The sequence below is a fragment of the Pan troglodytes genome, chromosome 7 (assembly GCF_028858775.2).
Source record: "Pan troglodytes isolate AG18354 chromosome 7, NHGRI_mPanTro3-v2.0_pri, whole genome shotgun sequence".
Taxonomy (NCBI): domain Eukaryota; kingdom Metazoa; phylum Chordata; class Mammalia; order Primates; family Hominidae; genus Pan; species Pan troglodytes.
Window position 1 is genome coordinate 19891219 of NC_072405.2, and position 16975 is coordinate 19908193.

The 16975-nt window shown below is 53.4% G+C and overlaps 1 protein-coding gene across 1 annotated transcript; it reads right to left on the minus strand.

Moving 5' to 3' along the window:
- Window positions 1-10503: 10503 nt before the first annotated feature.
- Window positions 10504-13564, minus strand: LOC134810730 (protein FAM90A15). The gene is made up of 4 exons (XM_063816778.1): window positions 13390-13564; window positions 12696-12895; window positions 12131-12239; window positions 10504-11466 (listed from the first exon to the last, which is right to left on the minus strand). The coding sequence occupies exons 1-4, from the start codon at window positions 13510-13512 to the stop codon at window positions 10504-10506; spliced, it is 1395 nt and encodes a 464-aa protein (XP_063672848.1). The 5' UTR covers window positions 13513-13564.
- Between the last annotated feature and the right edge of the window lie 3411 nt (window positions 13565-16975).

Sequence of the window (16975 nt, forward strand, 5' to 3'; positions counted from 1 at the left end):
GAGGCTCTAATTCCCTGGGTCCCATTGCCATGTCTCTGGATTTGCGAAGATCCACCGCACCTTCTGTGGAACTCCCGTGTCGGTGAACTTTTGTGCCACGGCCCCTAATTCTGCCCATGGTCATCTGCAGCTGCACGACTTAGGGTCCATGTTCCTTGGACGGGAAGAGACAGGCAGGAGTCGGAATGATGAACCAGCACACTGGGGCATTTTCTCACGTAGCCCAAGTGACCCCATGGTGTTCTTGAGCTTTGGAACCAGTCGCGTCCCCTTTGACACTGCACCCGGCTCCCAGTCTCTCAATCGTGTTGGCCCTCCGGCGATCTCCCGTTGGATGAATTGCTCCTGCTGAAACTCGAGTCCCCTTTGATTTGCGCTTCATTAATTATTCATGATTCAGGTTGGAAGGCCTGCTGACGACCCCCTGTGGCCGTTCTCTGAGCTTTCCTGTCACATCGTTTCCTTCCACGCTCTTTGGTTCCTTATGGTCCTGCTCCTTCTGCTGTCAGAGGAGCAGAGAGTTGATCTTATTGATTCTGGATACGGATACTTTCTAGGTGATCTGGATAATCCAGATAACGACCCTCAACAGCGGCGGAAAGGGAGCAGCCATTTGGTGTGTCTCAGAAAATCCCGCTCAGTTCCGAGGCCCCCTAGATGTGGAATCCTGCTCAGAGTTGTTCCCAGGTCAGAGAATGGAGAGAGCCTGTGAATGATGGGATCTCCCTGCCTAGATCTTTCAGTGAGTCTCTACCTCAGCTACTCTTAGGATCAGGGGGAGAACCACGGTGTCAGACATCCGGAAAGAAGACGGGATGAATGTTTTACCTCTGAAGTACATCCCAAATGTGGGAGTTGACTTCAGCTTTGCTGGGGTCTATTTGGCCAGGGAAACTCTGCCTGGTTCATTCGCACATCCGGAAGCCACTTCACGGGGGGCCGTCGCAACTGGAACCACACACTTGGCATCGGCGGTTGAGCCAAATGGGGACTCGTGGTGCAAGCAACGCTCCCCACGTGTTAGCGTGGGTGAGATTCGGTTGGCGGAATTTTACTAGGTGCGTGTTAGTAGAGTGGGGCTGAGGTTTTCTTGCTCCTGTGGTTGTATACGAAGTCAAAGGTCCTGCCCAGCCCTGCGGTCCCCTCAGTCAACTCTGTTTCGGAGACATAACGATTTGGATTGCCAACAAGTCAAGAAATGTTCAAGCCCTTGGATGTAGGGTAAAGAAAGGGAGATCAGACTGTCACTGTGTCTATGTAGAAGGGGAAGACATAAGAGACTCCATTTTGAAAAAGACCTGTACTTTAAACAATTGCTTTGCTGAGATGTTGATCATTTGTAGCTTTGCCGCGGCCCCTTTGACCCAACTTGGAGCTCACAAAAACCTGTGTTGTATAACATCGAGGCTTAAGGGATCTAGGGCTGTGCAGGGCGTGCCTTGTTAACCAAATGTTTACGAGCAGTATACTTGGTAAAAGTCATTGCCATTCTCTAGTCTCAATAAACCAGGGGCACAATGCACCGTGGAAAGCCACAGGGACCTCTGCCCTTGAAAACAGGGTATTGTCCAAGGTTTCTCCCCATGTGACAGTCTGAAATATGGCCTTGTGGGATGGGAAAGACCTGACTGTCCCCCAGCCTGACACCCGTAATGGGTCTGTGCTGAGGTGGATTAGTCAAAGAGGAAAGCCTCTTGCAGTTGAGATGCAGGAAGGCCACTGTCTCCTGCTTGCCCCTGGGAACTGAATGTCTCGGTGTAAAGCCCGATCGTACATTTGTTCAACTCTGAGCTCGGAGAAAAGCTGCCCTGTGGCGGGAGGCGAGACGTGTTGGCAGTAATGCTGCCTAGTTATTCTTTACTCCGCTGAGATGTTTGGGTGGAGAGAAACATAAATCTGGCCTACGTGCACATCCAGGCATAGTACCTTCCCTTGAACTTAGTCATGATATAGATTCTTTGGCTCACGTGTGGTTTTTTTTGTTTGTTTGTTGTTGACCTTCTCCTTATTATCACCCTGCTCTCCTACTACATTCCTTTTTGCTGAAATAATGAAAATCATAATCAACAAAAACTGAGGGAACTCAGAGGCCGGTGCCGGTGCAGGTCCTTGGTGTGCTGAGTGCCGGTCCCCTGGACCCACTGTTGTCTCCCTATACTTTGTCTCTGTGTCTTATTTCTTCTCTCCGTCTCTCATCCCACCCGACTAGAAACACCCACAGGTGTGGAGGGGCAGGCCACCCCTTCACTCGGAAAATCAGTTAAACACAAACACGGAATGAGAGTCAAAAGACAATATGTCATCTTTTTGAGAATTTTATTCACTTCAAAACCAATTAAACACACACATGTACAAAGGCATTCCACAGCCCAGTTTTCGAGGCTGAGGAAAGACCCCGAGAGCGCTCTGCACAGCACGCTTCCCAGCGTCCGAAACACTGCTCTCAGGGCGGGGCACAGCGGAAGGGCTGCACCTCTCAGGGTTCCCTAACTTTTCCCTTATTCAGTCATCTAGAGAGCAAATACACAGTAATTCCCCAGTTTCCTATTGACGTCCCAGCGGAAGTCTGACTCCTGCGCGTCACGCAGTTTCTGAGGCAACGAATCTCTGGCACGGAAGCTTTTCCTGGCGCGTTTCCGGAGAACCACGCGAACTACAACGTCCCTCACCAGAATTCAATGAGGCAGAGTCCCTGCATCTGCTCCCTGCCTGGCCTGGGCTCCCACATCCACAGAAGCGCCACAGCCGGGGAGCTTCGGAGTCACCGCACAGAGTCTGCTCTCTGCTCTGCACTCCTCAGTCCCACAGTCCCCTCCAAGTCACGGGAGCTGGAGGCCAAGGAGCCCCTGCCACCTGCAGTCTCACTCCAGGTCAGAATCGCTGTCCTCTGAGGAGGAGGAAACCTGAAGGTCCTCATAGAGGACGCTCGGTGGGACACGAACACGGGGACCCTCAGACTTCTCTGACACATGAGGGCTCTGAGCGAGGAAGGCTCCCGGCTTCTCAGGAGAGTGAAATGAGGGGGCCGCCAGGAGGCTGGAGCTCCAGCGTCCGTTTTCCAGTCTCCGGAAGAGCACTGTGAGAGGCTGGGCCCCATCATGGCTGGCCGCTGGGTGATGGGACATGGTGCAGGCCTGGGCAGTAGGCAGGCAAGGTCTGCTGTGCGGAGGCTGCCGGTCGACGCTGGGCACCTGGGCGGGTGTCCTCCTGCCCATCTGGGGCGACGTACTTGGTCCAAGTTCGGTTGCGGCTGGCGGAGGTTGGAGATTCTCCGGGGCCCCCAGCTCACCTCCCTGGATGGCGCTTTCGGGGATCTGGAAGGGACCCAGTCTCGGTTTCTTGGGGAAGTTCAGGCAAGCCTGAATCCGAGCCTGGGCAGGTCTCTTGGCTCCTGGCCCGAAGCTGAGATTGGAGCCTAGGCCCAAGCTGTGTGTGGCGGCTGGCGGGCAGGGCTGTGAGGTCACCGCAGGACGTATGTCTTGTGCCTGGGGTCTGATGGCCTGGAGCAGGCCGTGGGTTTTGGAGGCAGCCTGGGGAACTTCTCGGCAGCCACCCTCAGGGCTGCTGTGTGTCGGCTTCACCACGAGGAGAGGCTCGGGGCCCTGCTGCCTGACTGCAGGCTGAGGGATGTCGGCCGCAGCCCCTGTCTGTCTTTCCTTTGGTCCAAGACTTGAGGAGGAGCTCAGACTGGCTTTTCTGAGGGGAGACGGCGAAGCCAAGACGGAGCCCCTGTCAGACGTTTCGGTAGCTGAGCGATCAGCGAGGACAGGGCCCAGGCGCGGCCTCTTACTGGTTGTGTGGACCGGCATTGGCCCGCTTGCAACCTGAAAGAGAGGAAACAACACAGGTTAGAAGTTCCTCCGCATGGAGCCAACGTGAAAATCAAGCACATCCAAAGACAAGGTGCACACGCCATGAAATTCTTAGTACAGTATCGACAGGCGGTCCTTGGAAGTAGGGACAGACCCTCCACTTGAGTGCTGATCAGGACAAGACACATGAAAGATGCGCTCTCGAGCTATGTGTAGCTGATCTAAGCACACCATTGTTCAAAAGATCGCGTCTTGGGCATTAACTGGATCAAAGCGCCTCCACTCAGCCTTCCATGAAGTGGAACGGACTGAGGCCCTTCCGAAGGCAGGTTGGTGGCTCGAGGGTACTCAGGACGTCTTCTCTGAACACATGCATGTTCCTGGGTTTAGCCTTCTCCACGTTTGGGGCCTCTGAGGGACTAATTTCCTCATGCCGCTAGGAACATGTTGTTGGCAGGCTTGCCATAATTGGACAGAAAGAAAGCAACAGGAAATACGGCATCTTCAGATGCCTTCGCCTGGAATCAAATTGACCTGGAAGGATCGTGGAGTCCCTGACCCCAAGAAGGCAAGAAAGAGGGGTTCCCCGATTTCCTCCCGCAGACGGGAAGCTGAAAGGAAATCAACCAGGGTGACCTAGAGGAGAAAAGGACCAGGGGCCCGGGGTGACACTCACCCTCAGATAATCAGAAGATTCCGTGGATCCTTTTCGATTCGGCAGCGGCTTCTCTGGAGGTTTCCCAGAAAATATGTGGAGGAGAGCCTTCCTCTGCGGGTCTTGTTGCCTGCAGAACAGAAAAAGGTTTTCTGTTCTCCTGGTTTTCCCCAGGAGACAGGGAGAACCCTGTGTGGGGCCCAGCCCCGTTCCGTGTTTTGTGATACAGAAATGGACATCTGGTGCCCTTTCCGCCTCTGCACCTTCCCTCACGTGCCAACCTTCCCGTCCCCCAGGTGGCCCTCTAGGCTTCCCAACTAAGGACTGTGATTTGGATTCCATCGCTTTTCCCCCTGTCGTGGGGAACCTGCACGAAGCGCCCCCGCCTCTCCCCGTCCCTGAATCTCCCAGAGCCAAAGGAGCTCCTGGGTGTGGAACCCCGGAGGACACGGAGCTCCGGCCTATTTCTCTGCAGCGTTCCTTCCCTGGCCCGGAGACGGAAAGGCACACGGTGTGCAGGTGCAGAGACACCATGTCCTTAGGAGGCAGTACCCTAAGAGTGGTGAAAACCCCTCCCACTGCTCACCTTGGTCTCTCTTCCTTCTCTCCCTTATCCTTGTTCAAGGGCCCCGGGTTGGCTTCAACCTGGGGCTTCCATGGTTTCAGGTTTTCCTTCCCTTCCTTTTTCCCCAAGGTCGCTGGAACCAGGGCTGCCTTCCAGCACTTCATGGGGCACCTGGTACTTCTGGCCGTGTGGCCAAAGGCCCCGCAGTTTTTGCACTTGAGCTGTGGGTGGAAAGGAAGTGATGTCGGTGAGTGAGCTGAAGCCACAGGCAGCGATCCCACGTCCACATTGGGACGGATTGTGAATTCAGAGCTGAATAAGGATTCCAAAGAGGGGACACCGGCATGGGGGCCGTTAAGTGCTGGGAGAGTTCGGATACGATGTTCCCTCCCAAAGCCCACGTGACGGAGGAACTCTGAAAGGAAGGACTCAAGGTTCCAAGGGGCACGACGGTGAACCCGAAGTCAACAACACAGCCAAACGTGGCTACACAGGACTCTAAGTAGAAAGGGAGGTTGCCCCCAAGAGTCTCTCAAGGGACCTATCGGGCCGGGGAGAAGGTCCCAAGCCACGCCCACCTTGGATGGGAAAAGCAACCTGGGTGGTGGTGACAGAGCTCTTTGGAATCCAACCCAGTCTCTGAGGACCGTGTGACAACCCCTCCCCCCGTCCCCAACCCCACCCCGATACCCAAGAGATCCAGGGCTAGACTTACCCTGGGATCTTCTTCATCGGGCGGGGGAGCCCTTGGCCCAACTGGGGCCCTCCGCTGCTTCTGGAGGGTCTGGGCTCTCACCAGTCTCTTGGCCCAAGATTTGGGGTCCCGACGTGCCATCATCTTCGTCGCCTGGGGGTTTTGTGACCGCCTTTTTCAGGGGTTGACTGTTGGGTCACCTGAAACACACACAAACACACACATGTCGATGGTTAAGCACATTGGATATTCACACACCCACAGGAAGCCACCTGCTAACTCCCTGCCGGTGTGGTCATGAGGAGACCTCACCACCAGTCGGTCAAATCTGTAGAACACAATGTGCTGTGTGCATCCTCGGATACTGTGTGTTCCTCTGCCATGACTACCTAGTCCAAGAGTAAACCGCACCTGCCACAGGGCCCGTGGCCTAGGTATGGGGAGTTGAGCTTTCAACCCCAAACAAGCAACTGATTCTGGAGACTGGACTTAGGTCTCTCACGATTCACTCCGGTAGAAGACACGGTGATTCTATCTCCCTTGACGGACAGAATGATCGAAGACACAGGGCATGGCTTGCGCCACCCTTTGGCAGGTCTGTTTGAAGTCAGGGATAAGGGATGCTTCCTGTGACAACTTGAATCGCTACTCTGGCCATTTCATTAGGCAACTTCCAAACACAAATTCATAGAGAGAAGTTACCTTCCTCTCTACCACACTAGCAGGTGATGGTCTTTCCTGTTCTACCTTTTGGCTTTAGCTCCAGCCCCTCTTTACTTATTTATTTTTTCTGGTATTTTACGCATACCACACGAATTCATCTGAACAAACGGGGAACAAGTGCCACATCGCATCGACGTCTTACACGGCTGAAGGGCAAACCACCCTTTTTTCCAAAGTCCTTTTTCCATTTACCCACCAATTCAGCATGCTGCAGTACATTTCTTTTCGCATTCCCATCTTGGTCTTATCCCACATGTGGAGACGGATATGTTTTCTCGTTTTCTGTTGCAAGAATTACTAGTAACGAGAACACATCCTTCCCCACCAGCAAGCCCCAGTGTGATCGGTTTCTTTCGGCCTCCTGTGTCTCTTCCCCCCACCCCCACACCCCTCAGGGATTGCGTGAAAAAAACAATAGTTCAGTGAAACTAACCTGAAATTACGCGTCTACTTGCTTTCCCCGGCTGGCGCTGAGATGGGCAGGTGCTGGAGCAGCCCCGCTGGAAGCGATGCGGCATCCAGGACGACGGAGGAAGGGGCGGAGAGGGACCTCTGCTTTCCAGGCTGCCTTTTATACTGCCTCTGGTCACCTGACATGGAACGTACCCTAACCTAATCAGTTACCTGTACCTTAATTGCAATTAACTTAATCCAATTACGTGACCTGGAAAGGTCTATCTGCACAGCCCACTCTAACATCATGTCCACTGCTGACAGACATTCTAAAACCTACGTGTACAGCTGCAAGCTTTGAAGAATAGATGCTCCCCGTCAGACATGTAACACTGGTGCCTGTACCCCTGTCTTCTTTTCCATCTTTTTGTTTTGTTTTGTTTTGTTTTGTTTTTAAAAAATGTGGTAAAATAGACACCTTTTAATTGGACCACATTTAGTCTATCTCGACGTGGGCCTCAGTGTCATCAAGGAGATTCTCCTTGACGTGCAGTCACGGCCATGATCCATCTTCAGAGCTTCTCTTTCTTCCCCAAGGTAAGTCTGTCAGCAGAGAACCCTGACCACACCCTCATGTGTTTTCTCCTCCAGGAGGCGCTTGGAAACCACCGTGAATTGGACCGCACTGGGAAACACAGATGAGGAAAGTCAACAACGCTTTGTCCTTCAGTGCCTGGCTCCTTTTTCAGCTCGTCTTGCGACTCCAGGCATTATGCCTGAAAAGTGTCCCGGACGCCTGTGAGGCTCTAATTCCCTGGGTCCCATTGCCATGTCTCTGGATTTGCGAAGATCCACCGCACCTTCTGTGGAACTCCCGTGTCGGTGAACTTTTGTGCCACGGCCCCTAATTCTGCCCATGGTCATCTGCAGCTGCACGACTTAGGGTCCATGTTCCTTGGACGGGAAGAGACAGGCAGGAGTCGGAATGATGAACCAGCACACTGGGGCATTTTCTCACGTAGCCCAAGTGACCCCATGGTGTTCTTGAGCTTTGGAACCAGTCGCGTCCCCTTTGACACTGCACCCGGCTCCCAGTCTCTCAATCGTGTTGGCCCTCCGGCGATCTCCCGTTGGATGAATTGCTCCTGCTGAAACTCGAGTCCCCTTTGATTTGCGCTTCATTAATTATTCATGATTCAGGTTGGAAGGCCTGCTGACGACCCCCTGTGGCCGTTCTCTGAGCTTTCCTGTCACATCGTTTCCTTCCACGCTCTTTGGTTCCTTATGGTCCTGCTCCTTCTGCTGTCAGAGGAGCAGAGAGTTGATCTTATTGATTCTGGATACGGATACTTTCTAGGTGATCTGGATAATCCAGATAACGACCCTCAACAGCGGCGGAAAGGGAGCAGCCATTTGGTGTGTCTCAGAAAATCCCGCTCAGTTCCGAGGCCCCCTAGATGTGGAATCCTGCTCAGAGTTGTTCCCAGGTCAGAGAATGGAGAGAGCCTGTGAATGATGGGATCTCCCTGCCTAGATCTTTCAGTGAGTCTCTACCTCAGCTACTCTTAGGATCAGGGGGAGAACCACGGTGTCAGACATCCGGAAAGAAGACGGGATGAATGTTTTACCTCTGAAGTACATCCCAAATGTGGGAGTTGACTTCAGCTTTGCTGGGGTCTATTTGGCCAGTGAAACTCTGCCTGGTTCATTCGCACATCCGGAAGCCACTTCACGGGGGGCCGTCGCAACTGGAACCACACACTTGGCATCGGCGGTTGAGCCAAATGGGGACTCGTGGTGCAAGCAACGCTCCCCACGTGTTAGCGTGGGTGAGATTCGGTTGGCGGAATTTTACTAGGTGCGTGTTAGTAGAGTGGGGCTGAGGTTTTCTTGCTCCTGTGGTTGTATACGAAGTCAAAGGTCCTGCCCAGCCCTGCGGTCCCCTCAGTCAACTCTGTTTCGGAGACATAACGATTTGGATTGCCAACAAGTCAAGAAATGTTCAAGCCCTTGGATGTAGGGTAAAGAAAGGGAGATCAGACTGTCACTGTGTCTATGTAGAAGGGGAAGACATAAGAGACTCCATTTTGAAAAAGACCTGTACTTTAAACAATTGCTTTGCTGAGATGTTGATCATTTGTAGCTTTGCCGCGGCCCCTTTGACCCAACTTGGAGCTCACAAAAACCTGTGTTGTATAACATCGAGGCTTAAGGGATCTAGGGCTGTGCAGGGCGTGCCTTGTTAACCAAATGTTTACGAGCAGTATACTTGGTAAAAGTCATTGCCATTCTCTAGTCTCAATAAACCAGGGGCACAATGCACCGTGGAAAGCCACAGGGACCTCTGCCCTTGAAAGCAGGGTATTGTCCAAGGTTTCTCCCCATGTGACAGTCTGAAATATGGCCTCGTGGGATGGGAAAGACCTGACTGTCCCCCAGCCTGACACCCGTAATGGGTCTGTGCTGAGGTGGATTAGTCAAAGAGGAAAGCCTCTTGCAGTTGAGATGCAGGAAGGCCACTGTCTCCTGCTTGCCCCTGGGAACTGAATGTCTCGGTGTAAAGCCCGATCGTACATTTGTTCAACTCTGAGCTCGGAGAAAAGCTGCCCTGTGGCGGGAGGCGAGACGTGTTGGCAGTAATGCTGCCTAGTTATTCTTTACTCCGCTGAGATGTTTGGGTGGAGAGAAACATAAATCTGGCCTACGTGCACATCCAGGCATAGTACCTTCCCTTGAACTTAGTCATGATATAGATTCTTTGGCTCACGTGTGGTTTTTTTTGTTTGTTTGTTGTTGACCTTCTCCTTATTATCACCCTGCTCTCCTACTACATTCCTTTTTGCTGAAATAATGAAAATCATAATCAACAAAAACTGAGGGAACTCAGAGGCCGGTGCCGGTGCAGGTCCTTGGTGTGCTGAGTGCCGGTCCCCTGGACCCACTGTTGTCTCCCTATACTTTGTCTCTGTGTCTTATTTCTTCTCTCCGTCTCTCATCCCACCCGACTAGAAACACCCACAGGTGTGGAGGGGCAGGCCACCCCTTCACTCGGAAAATCAGTTAAACACAAACACGGAATGAGAGTCAAAAGACAATATGTCATCTTTTTGAGAATTTTATTCACTTCAAAACCAATTAAACACACACATGTACAAAGGCATTCCACAGCCCAGTTTTCGAGGCTGAGGAAAGACCCCGAGAGCGCTCTGCACAGCACGCTTCCCAGCGTCCGAAACACTGCTCTCAGGGCGGGGCACAGCGGAAGGGCTGCACCTCTCAGGGTTCCCTAACTTTTCCCTTATTCAGTCATCTAGAGAGCAAATACACAGTAATTCCCCAGTTTCCTATTGACGTCCCAGCGGAAGTCTGACTCCTGCGCGTCACGCAGTTTCTGAGGCAACGAATCTCTGGCACGGAAGCTTTTCCTGGCGCGTTTCCGGAGAACCACGCGAACTACAACGTCCCTCACCAGAATTCAATGAGGCAGAGTCCCTGCATCTGCTCCCTGCCTGGCCTGGGCTCCCACATCCACAGAAGCGCCACAGCCGGGGAGCTTCGGAGTCACCGCACAGAGTCTGCTCTCTGCTCTGCACTCCTCAGTCCCACAGTCCCCTCCAAGTCACGGGAGCTGGAGGCCAAGGAGCCCCTGCCACCTGCAGTCTCACTCCAGGTCAGAATCGCTGTCCTCTGAGGAGGAGGAAACCTGAAGGTCCTCATAGAGGACGCTCGGTGGGACACGAACACGGGGACCCTCAGACTTCTCTGACACATGAGGGCTCTGAGCGAGGAAGGCTCCCGGCTTCTCAGGAGAGTGAAATGAGGGGGCCGCCAGGAGGCTGGAGCTCCAGCGTCCGTTTTCCAGTCTCCGGAAGAGCACTGTGAGAGGCTGGGCCCCATCATGGCTGGCCGCTGGGTGATGGGACATGGTGCAGGCCTGGGCAGTAGGCAGGCAAGGTCTGCTGTGCGGAGGCTGCCGGTCGACGCTGGGCACCTGGGCGGGTGTCCTCCTGCCCATCTGGGGCGACGTACTTGGTCCAAGTTCGGTTGCGGCTGGCGGAGGTTGGAGATTCTCCGGGGCCCCCAGCTCACCTCCCTGGATGGCGCTTTCGGGGATCTGGAAGGGACCCAGTCTCGGTTTCTTGGGGAAGTTCAGGCAAGCCTGAATCCGAGCCTGGGCAGGTCTCTTGGCTCCTGGCCCGAAGCTGAGATTGGAGCCTAGGCCCAAGCTGTGTGTAGCGGCTGGCGGGCAGGGCTGTGAGGTCACCGCAGGACGTTTGTCCTGTGCCTGGGGTCTGATGGCCTGGAGCAGGCCGTGGGTTTTGGAGGCAGCCTGGGGAACTTCTCGGCAGCCACCCTCAGGGCTGCTGTGTGTCGGCTTCACCACGAGGAGAGGCTCGGGGCCCTGCTGCCTGACTGCAGGCTGAGGGATGTCGGCCGCAGCCCCTGTCTGTCTTTCCTTTGGTCCAAGACTTGAGGAGGAGCTCAGACTGGCTTTTCTGAGGGGAGACGGCGAAGCCAAGACGGAGCCCCTGTCAGACGTTTCGGTAGCTGAGCGATCAGCGAGGACAGGGCCCAGGCGCGGCCTCTTACTGGTTGTGTGGACCGGCATTGGCCCGCTTGCAACCTGAAAGAGAGGAAACAACACAGGTTAGAAGTTCCTCCGCATGGAGCCAACGTGAAAATCAAGCACATCCAAAGACAAGGTGCACACGCCATGAAATTCTTAGTACAGTATCGACAGGCGGTCCTTGGAAGTAGGGACAGACCCTCCACCTGAGTGCTGATCAGGACAAGACACATGAAAGATGCGCTCTCGAGCTATGTGTAGCTGATCTAAGCACACCATTGTTCAAAAGATCGCGTCTTGGGCATTAACTGGATCAAAGCGCCTCCACTCAGCCTTCCATGAAGTGGAACGGACTGAGGCCCTTCCGAAGGCAGGTTGGTGGCTCAAGGGTACTCAGGACGTCTTCTCTGAACACATGCATGTTCCTGGGTTTAGCCTTCTCCACGTTTGGGGCCTCTGAGGGACTAATTTCCTCATGCCGCTAGGAACATGTTGTTGGCAGGCTTGCCATAATTGGACAGAAAGAAAGCAACAGGAAATACGGCATCTTCAGATGCCTTCGCCTGGAATCAAATTGACCTGGAAGGATCGTGGAGTCCCTGACCCCAAGAAGGCAAGAAAGAGGGGTTCCCCGATTTCCTCCCGCAGACGGGAAGCTGAAAGGAAATCAACCAGGGTGACCTAGAGGAGAAAAGGACCAGGGGCCCGGGGTGACACTCACCCTCAGATAATCAGAAGATTCCGTGGATCCTTTTCGATTCGGCAGCGGCTTCTCTGGAGGTTTCCCAGAAAATATGTGGAGGAGAGCCTTCCTCTGCGGGTCTTGTTGCCTGCAGAACAGAAAAAGGTTTTCTGTTCTCCTGGTTTTCCCCAGGAGACAGGGAGAACCCTGTGTGGGGCCCAGCCCCGTTCCGTGTTTTGTGATACAGAAATGGACATCTGGTGCCCTTTCCGCCTCTGCACCTTCCCTCACGTGCCAACCTTCCCGTCCCCCAGGTGGCCCTCTAGGCTTCCCAACTAAGGACTGTGATTTGGATTCCATCGCCTTTCCCCCTGTCGTGGGGAACCTGCACGAAGCGCCCCCGCCTCTCCCCGTCCCTGAATCTCCCAGAGCCAAAGGAGCTCCTGGGTGTGGAACCCCGGAGGACACGGAGCTCCGGCCTATTTCTCTGCAGCGTTCCTTCCCTGGCCCGGAGACGGAAAGGCACACGGTGTGCAGGTGCAGAGACACCATGTCCTTAGGAGGCAGTACCCTAAGAGTGGTGAAAACCCCTCCCACTGCTCACCTTGGTCTCTCTTCCTTCTCTCCCTTATCCTTGTTCAAGGGCCCCGGGTTGGCTTCAACCTGGGGCTTCCATGGTTTCAGGTTTTCCTTCCCTTCCTTTTTCCCCAAGGTCGCTGGAACCAGGGCTGCCTTCCAGCACTTCATGGGGCACCTGGTACTTCTGGCCGTGTGGCCAAAGGCCCCGCAGTTTTTGCACTTGAGCTGTGGGTGGAAAGGAAGTGATGTCGGTGAGTGAGCTGAAGCCACAGGCAGCGATCCCACGTCCACATTGGGACGGATTGTGAATTCAGAGCTGAATAAGGATTCCAAAGAGGGGACACCGGCATGGGGGCCGTTAAGTGCTGGGAGAGTTCGGATACGATGTTCCCTCCCAAAGCCCACGTGACGGAGCAACACTGAAAGGAAGGACTCAAGGTTCCAAGGGGCACGACGGTGAACCCGATGTCAACAACGCAGCCAAACGTGGCTACGCAGGACTCTAAGTAGAAAGGGAGGTTGCCCCCAAGAGTCTCTCAAGGGACCTATCGGGCCGGGGAGAAGGTCCCAAGCCACGCCCACCTTGGATGGGAAAAGCAACCTGGGTGGTGGTGACAGAGCTCTTTGGAATCCAACCCAGTCTCTGAGGACCGTGTGACACCCCCTCCCCCCGTCCCCACCCCCACCCCGATACCCAAGAGATCCAGGGCTAGACTTACCCTGGGATCTTCTTCATCGGGCGGGGGAGCCCTTGGCCCAACTGGGGCCCTCCGCTGCTTCTGGAGGGTCTGGGCTCTCACCAGTCTCTTGGCCCAAGATTTGGGGTCCCGACGTGCCATCATCTTCGTCGCCTGGGGGTTTTGTGACCGCCTTTTTCAGGGGTTGACTGTTGGGTCACCTGAAACACACACAAACACACACATGTCGATGGTTAAGCACATTGGATATTCACACACCCACAGGAAGCCACCTGCTAACTCCCTGCCGGTGTGGTCATGAGGAGACCTCACCACCAGTCGGTCAAATCTGTAGAACACAATGTGCTGTGTGCATCCTCGGATACTGTGTGTTCCTCTGCCATGACTACCTAGTCCAAGAGTAAACCGCACCTGCCACAGGGCCCGTGGCCTAGGTATGGGGAGTTGAGCTTTCAACCCCAAACAAGCAACTGATTCTGGAGACTGGACTTAGGTCTCTCACGATTCACTCCGGTAGAAGACACGGTGATTCTATCTCCCTTGACGGACAGAACGATCGAAGACACAGGGCATGGCTTGCGCCACCCTTTGGCAGGTCTGTTTGAAGTCAGGGATAAGGGATGCTTCCTGTGACAACTTGAATCGCTACTCTGGCCATTTCATTAGGCAACTTCCAAACACAAATTCATAGAGAGAAGTTACCTTCCTCTCTACCACACTAGCAGGTGATGGTCTTTCCTGTTCTACCTTTTGGCTTTAGCTCCAGCCCCTCTTTACTTATTTATTTTTTCTGGTATTTTACGCATACCACACGAATTCATCTGAACAAACGGGGAACAAGTGCCACATCGCATCGACGTCTTACACGGCTGAAGGGCAAACCACCCTTTTTTCCAAAGTCCTTTTTCCATTTACCCACCAATTCAGCATGCTGCAGTACATTTCTTTTCGCATTCCCATCTTGGTCTTATCCCACATGTGGAGACGGATATGTTTTCTCGTTTTCTGTTGCAAGAATTACTAGTAACGAGAACACATCCTTCCCCACCAGCAAGCCCCAGTGTGATCGGTTTCTTTCGGCCTCCTGTGTCTCTTCCCCCCACCCCCACACCCCTCAGGGATTGCGTGAAAAAAACAATAGTTCAGTGAAACTAACCTGAAATTACGCGTCTACTTGCTTTCCCCGGCTGGCGCTGAGATGGGCAGGTGCTGGAGCAGCCCCGCTGGAAGCGATGCGGCATCCAGGACGACGGAGGAAGGGGCGGAGAGGGACCTCTGCTTTCCAGGCTGCCTTTTATACTGCCTCTGGTCACCTGAGATGGAACGTACCCTAACCTAATCAGTTACCTGTGCCTTAATTGCAATTAACTTAATCCAATTACGTGACCTGGAAAGGTCTATCTGCACAGCCCACTCTAACATCATGTCCACTGCTGACAGACATTCTAAAACCTACGTGTACAGCTGCAAGCTTTGAAGAATAGATGCTCCCCGTCAGACATGTAACACTGGTGCCTGTACCCCTGTCTTCTTTTCCATCTTTTTGTTTTGTTTTGTTTTGTTTTGTTTTAAAAAAATGTGGTAAAATAGACACCTTTTAATTGGACCACATTTAGTCTATCTCGACGTGGGCCTCAGTGTCATCAAGGAGATTCTCCTTGACGTGCAGTCACGGCCATGATCCATCTTCAGAGCTTCTCTTTCTTCCCCAAGGTAAGTCTGTCAGCAGAGAACCCTGACCGCACCCTCATGTGTTTTCTCCTCCAGGAGGCGCTTGGAAACCACCGTGAATTGGACCGCACTGGGAAACACAGATGAGGAAAGTCAACAACGCTTTGTCCTTCAGTGCCTGGCTCCTTTTTCAGCTCGTCTTGCGACTCCAGGCATTATGCCTGAAAAGTGTCCCGGACGCCTGTGAGGCTCTAATTCCCTGGGTCCCATTGCCATGTCTCTGGATTTGCGAAGATCCACCGCACCTTCTGTGGAACTCCCGTGTCGGTGAACTTTTGTGCCACGGCCCCTAATTCTGCCCATGGTCATCTGCAGCTGCACGACTTAGGGTCCATGTTCCTTGGACGGGAAGAGACAGGCAGGAGTCGGAATGATGAACCAGCACACTGGGGCATTTTCTCACGTAGCCCAAGTGACCCCATGGTGTTCTTGAGCTTTGGAACCAGTCGCGTCCCCTTTGACACTGCACCCGGCTCCCAGTCTCTCAATCGTGTTGGCCCTCCGGCGATCTCCCGTTGGATGAATTGCTCCTGCTGAAACTCGAGTCCCCTTTGATTTGCGCTTCATTAATTATTCATGATTCAGGTGGGAAGGCCTGCTGACGACCCCCTGTGGCCGTTCTCTGAGCTTTCCTGTCACATCGTTTCCTTCCACGCTCTTTGGTTCCTTATGGTCCTGCTCCTTCTGCTGTCAGAGGAGCAGAGAGTTGATCTTATTGATTCTGGATACGGATACTTTCTAGGTGATCTGGATAATCCAGATAACGACCCTCAACAGCGGCGGAAAGGGAGCAGCCATTTGGTGTGTCTCAGAAAATCCCGCTCAGTTCCGAGGCCCCCTAGATGTGGAATCCTGCTCAGAGTTGTTCCCAGGTCAGAGAATGGAGAGAGCCTGTGAATGATGGGATCTCCCTGCCTAGATCTTTCAGTGAGTCTCTACCTCAGCTACTCTTAGGATCAGGGGGAGAACCACGGTGTCAGACATCCGGAAAGAAGACGGGATGAATGTTTTACCTCTGAAGTACATCCCAAATGTGGGAGTTGACTTCAGCTTTGCTGGGGTCTATTTGGCCAGTGAAACTCTGCCTGGTTCATTCGCACATCCGGAAGCCACTTCACGGGGGGCCATCGCAACTGGAACCACACACTTGGCATCGGCGGTTGAGCCAAATGGGGACTCGTGGTGCAAGCAACGCTCCCCACGTGTTAGCGTGGGTGAGATTCGGTTGGCGGAATTTTACTAGGTGCGTGTTAGTAGAGTGGGGCTGAGGTTTTCTTGCTCCTGTGGTTGTATACGAAGTCAAAGGTCCTGCCCAGCCCTGCGGTCCCCTCAGTCAACTCTGTTTCGGAGACATAACGATTTGGATTGCCAACAAGTCAAGAAATGTTCAAGCCCTTGGATGTAGGGTAAAGAAAGGGAGATCAGACTGTCACTGTGTCTATGTAGAAGGGGAAGACATAAGAGACTCCATTTTGAAAAAGACCTGTACTTTAAACAATTGCTTTGCTGAGATGTTGATCATTTGTAGCTTTGCCGCGGCCCCTTTGACCCAACTTGGAGCTCACAAAAACCTGTGTTGTATAACATCGAGGCTTAAGGGATCTAGGGCTGTGCAGGGCGTGCCTTGTTAACCAAATGTTTACGAGCAGTATACTTGGTAAAAGTCATTGCCATTCTCTAGTCTCAATAAACCAGGGGCACAATGCACCGTGGAAAGCCACAGGGACCTCTGCCCTTGAAAGCAGGGTATTGTCCAAGGTTTCTCCCCATGTGACAGTCTGAAATATGGCCTCGTGGGATGGGAAAGACCTGACTGTCCCCCAGCCTGACACCCGTAATGGGTCTGTGCTGAGGTGGATTAGTCAAAGAGGAAAGC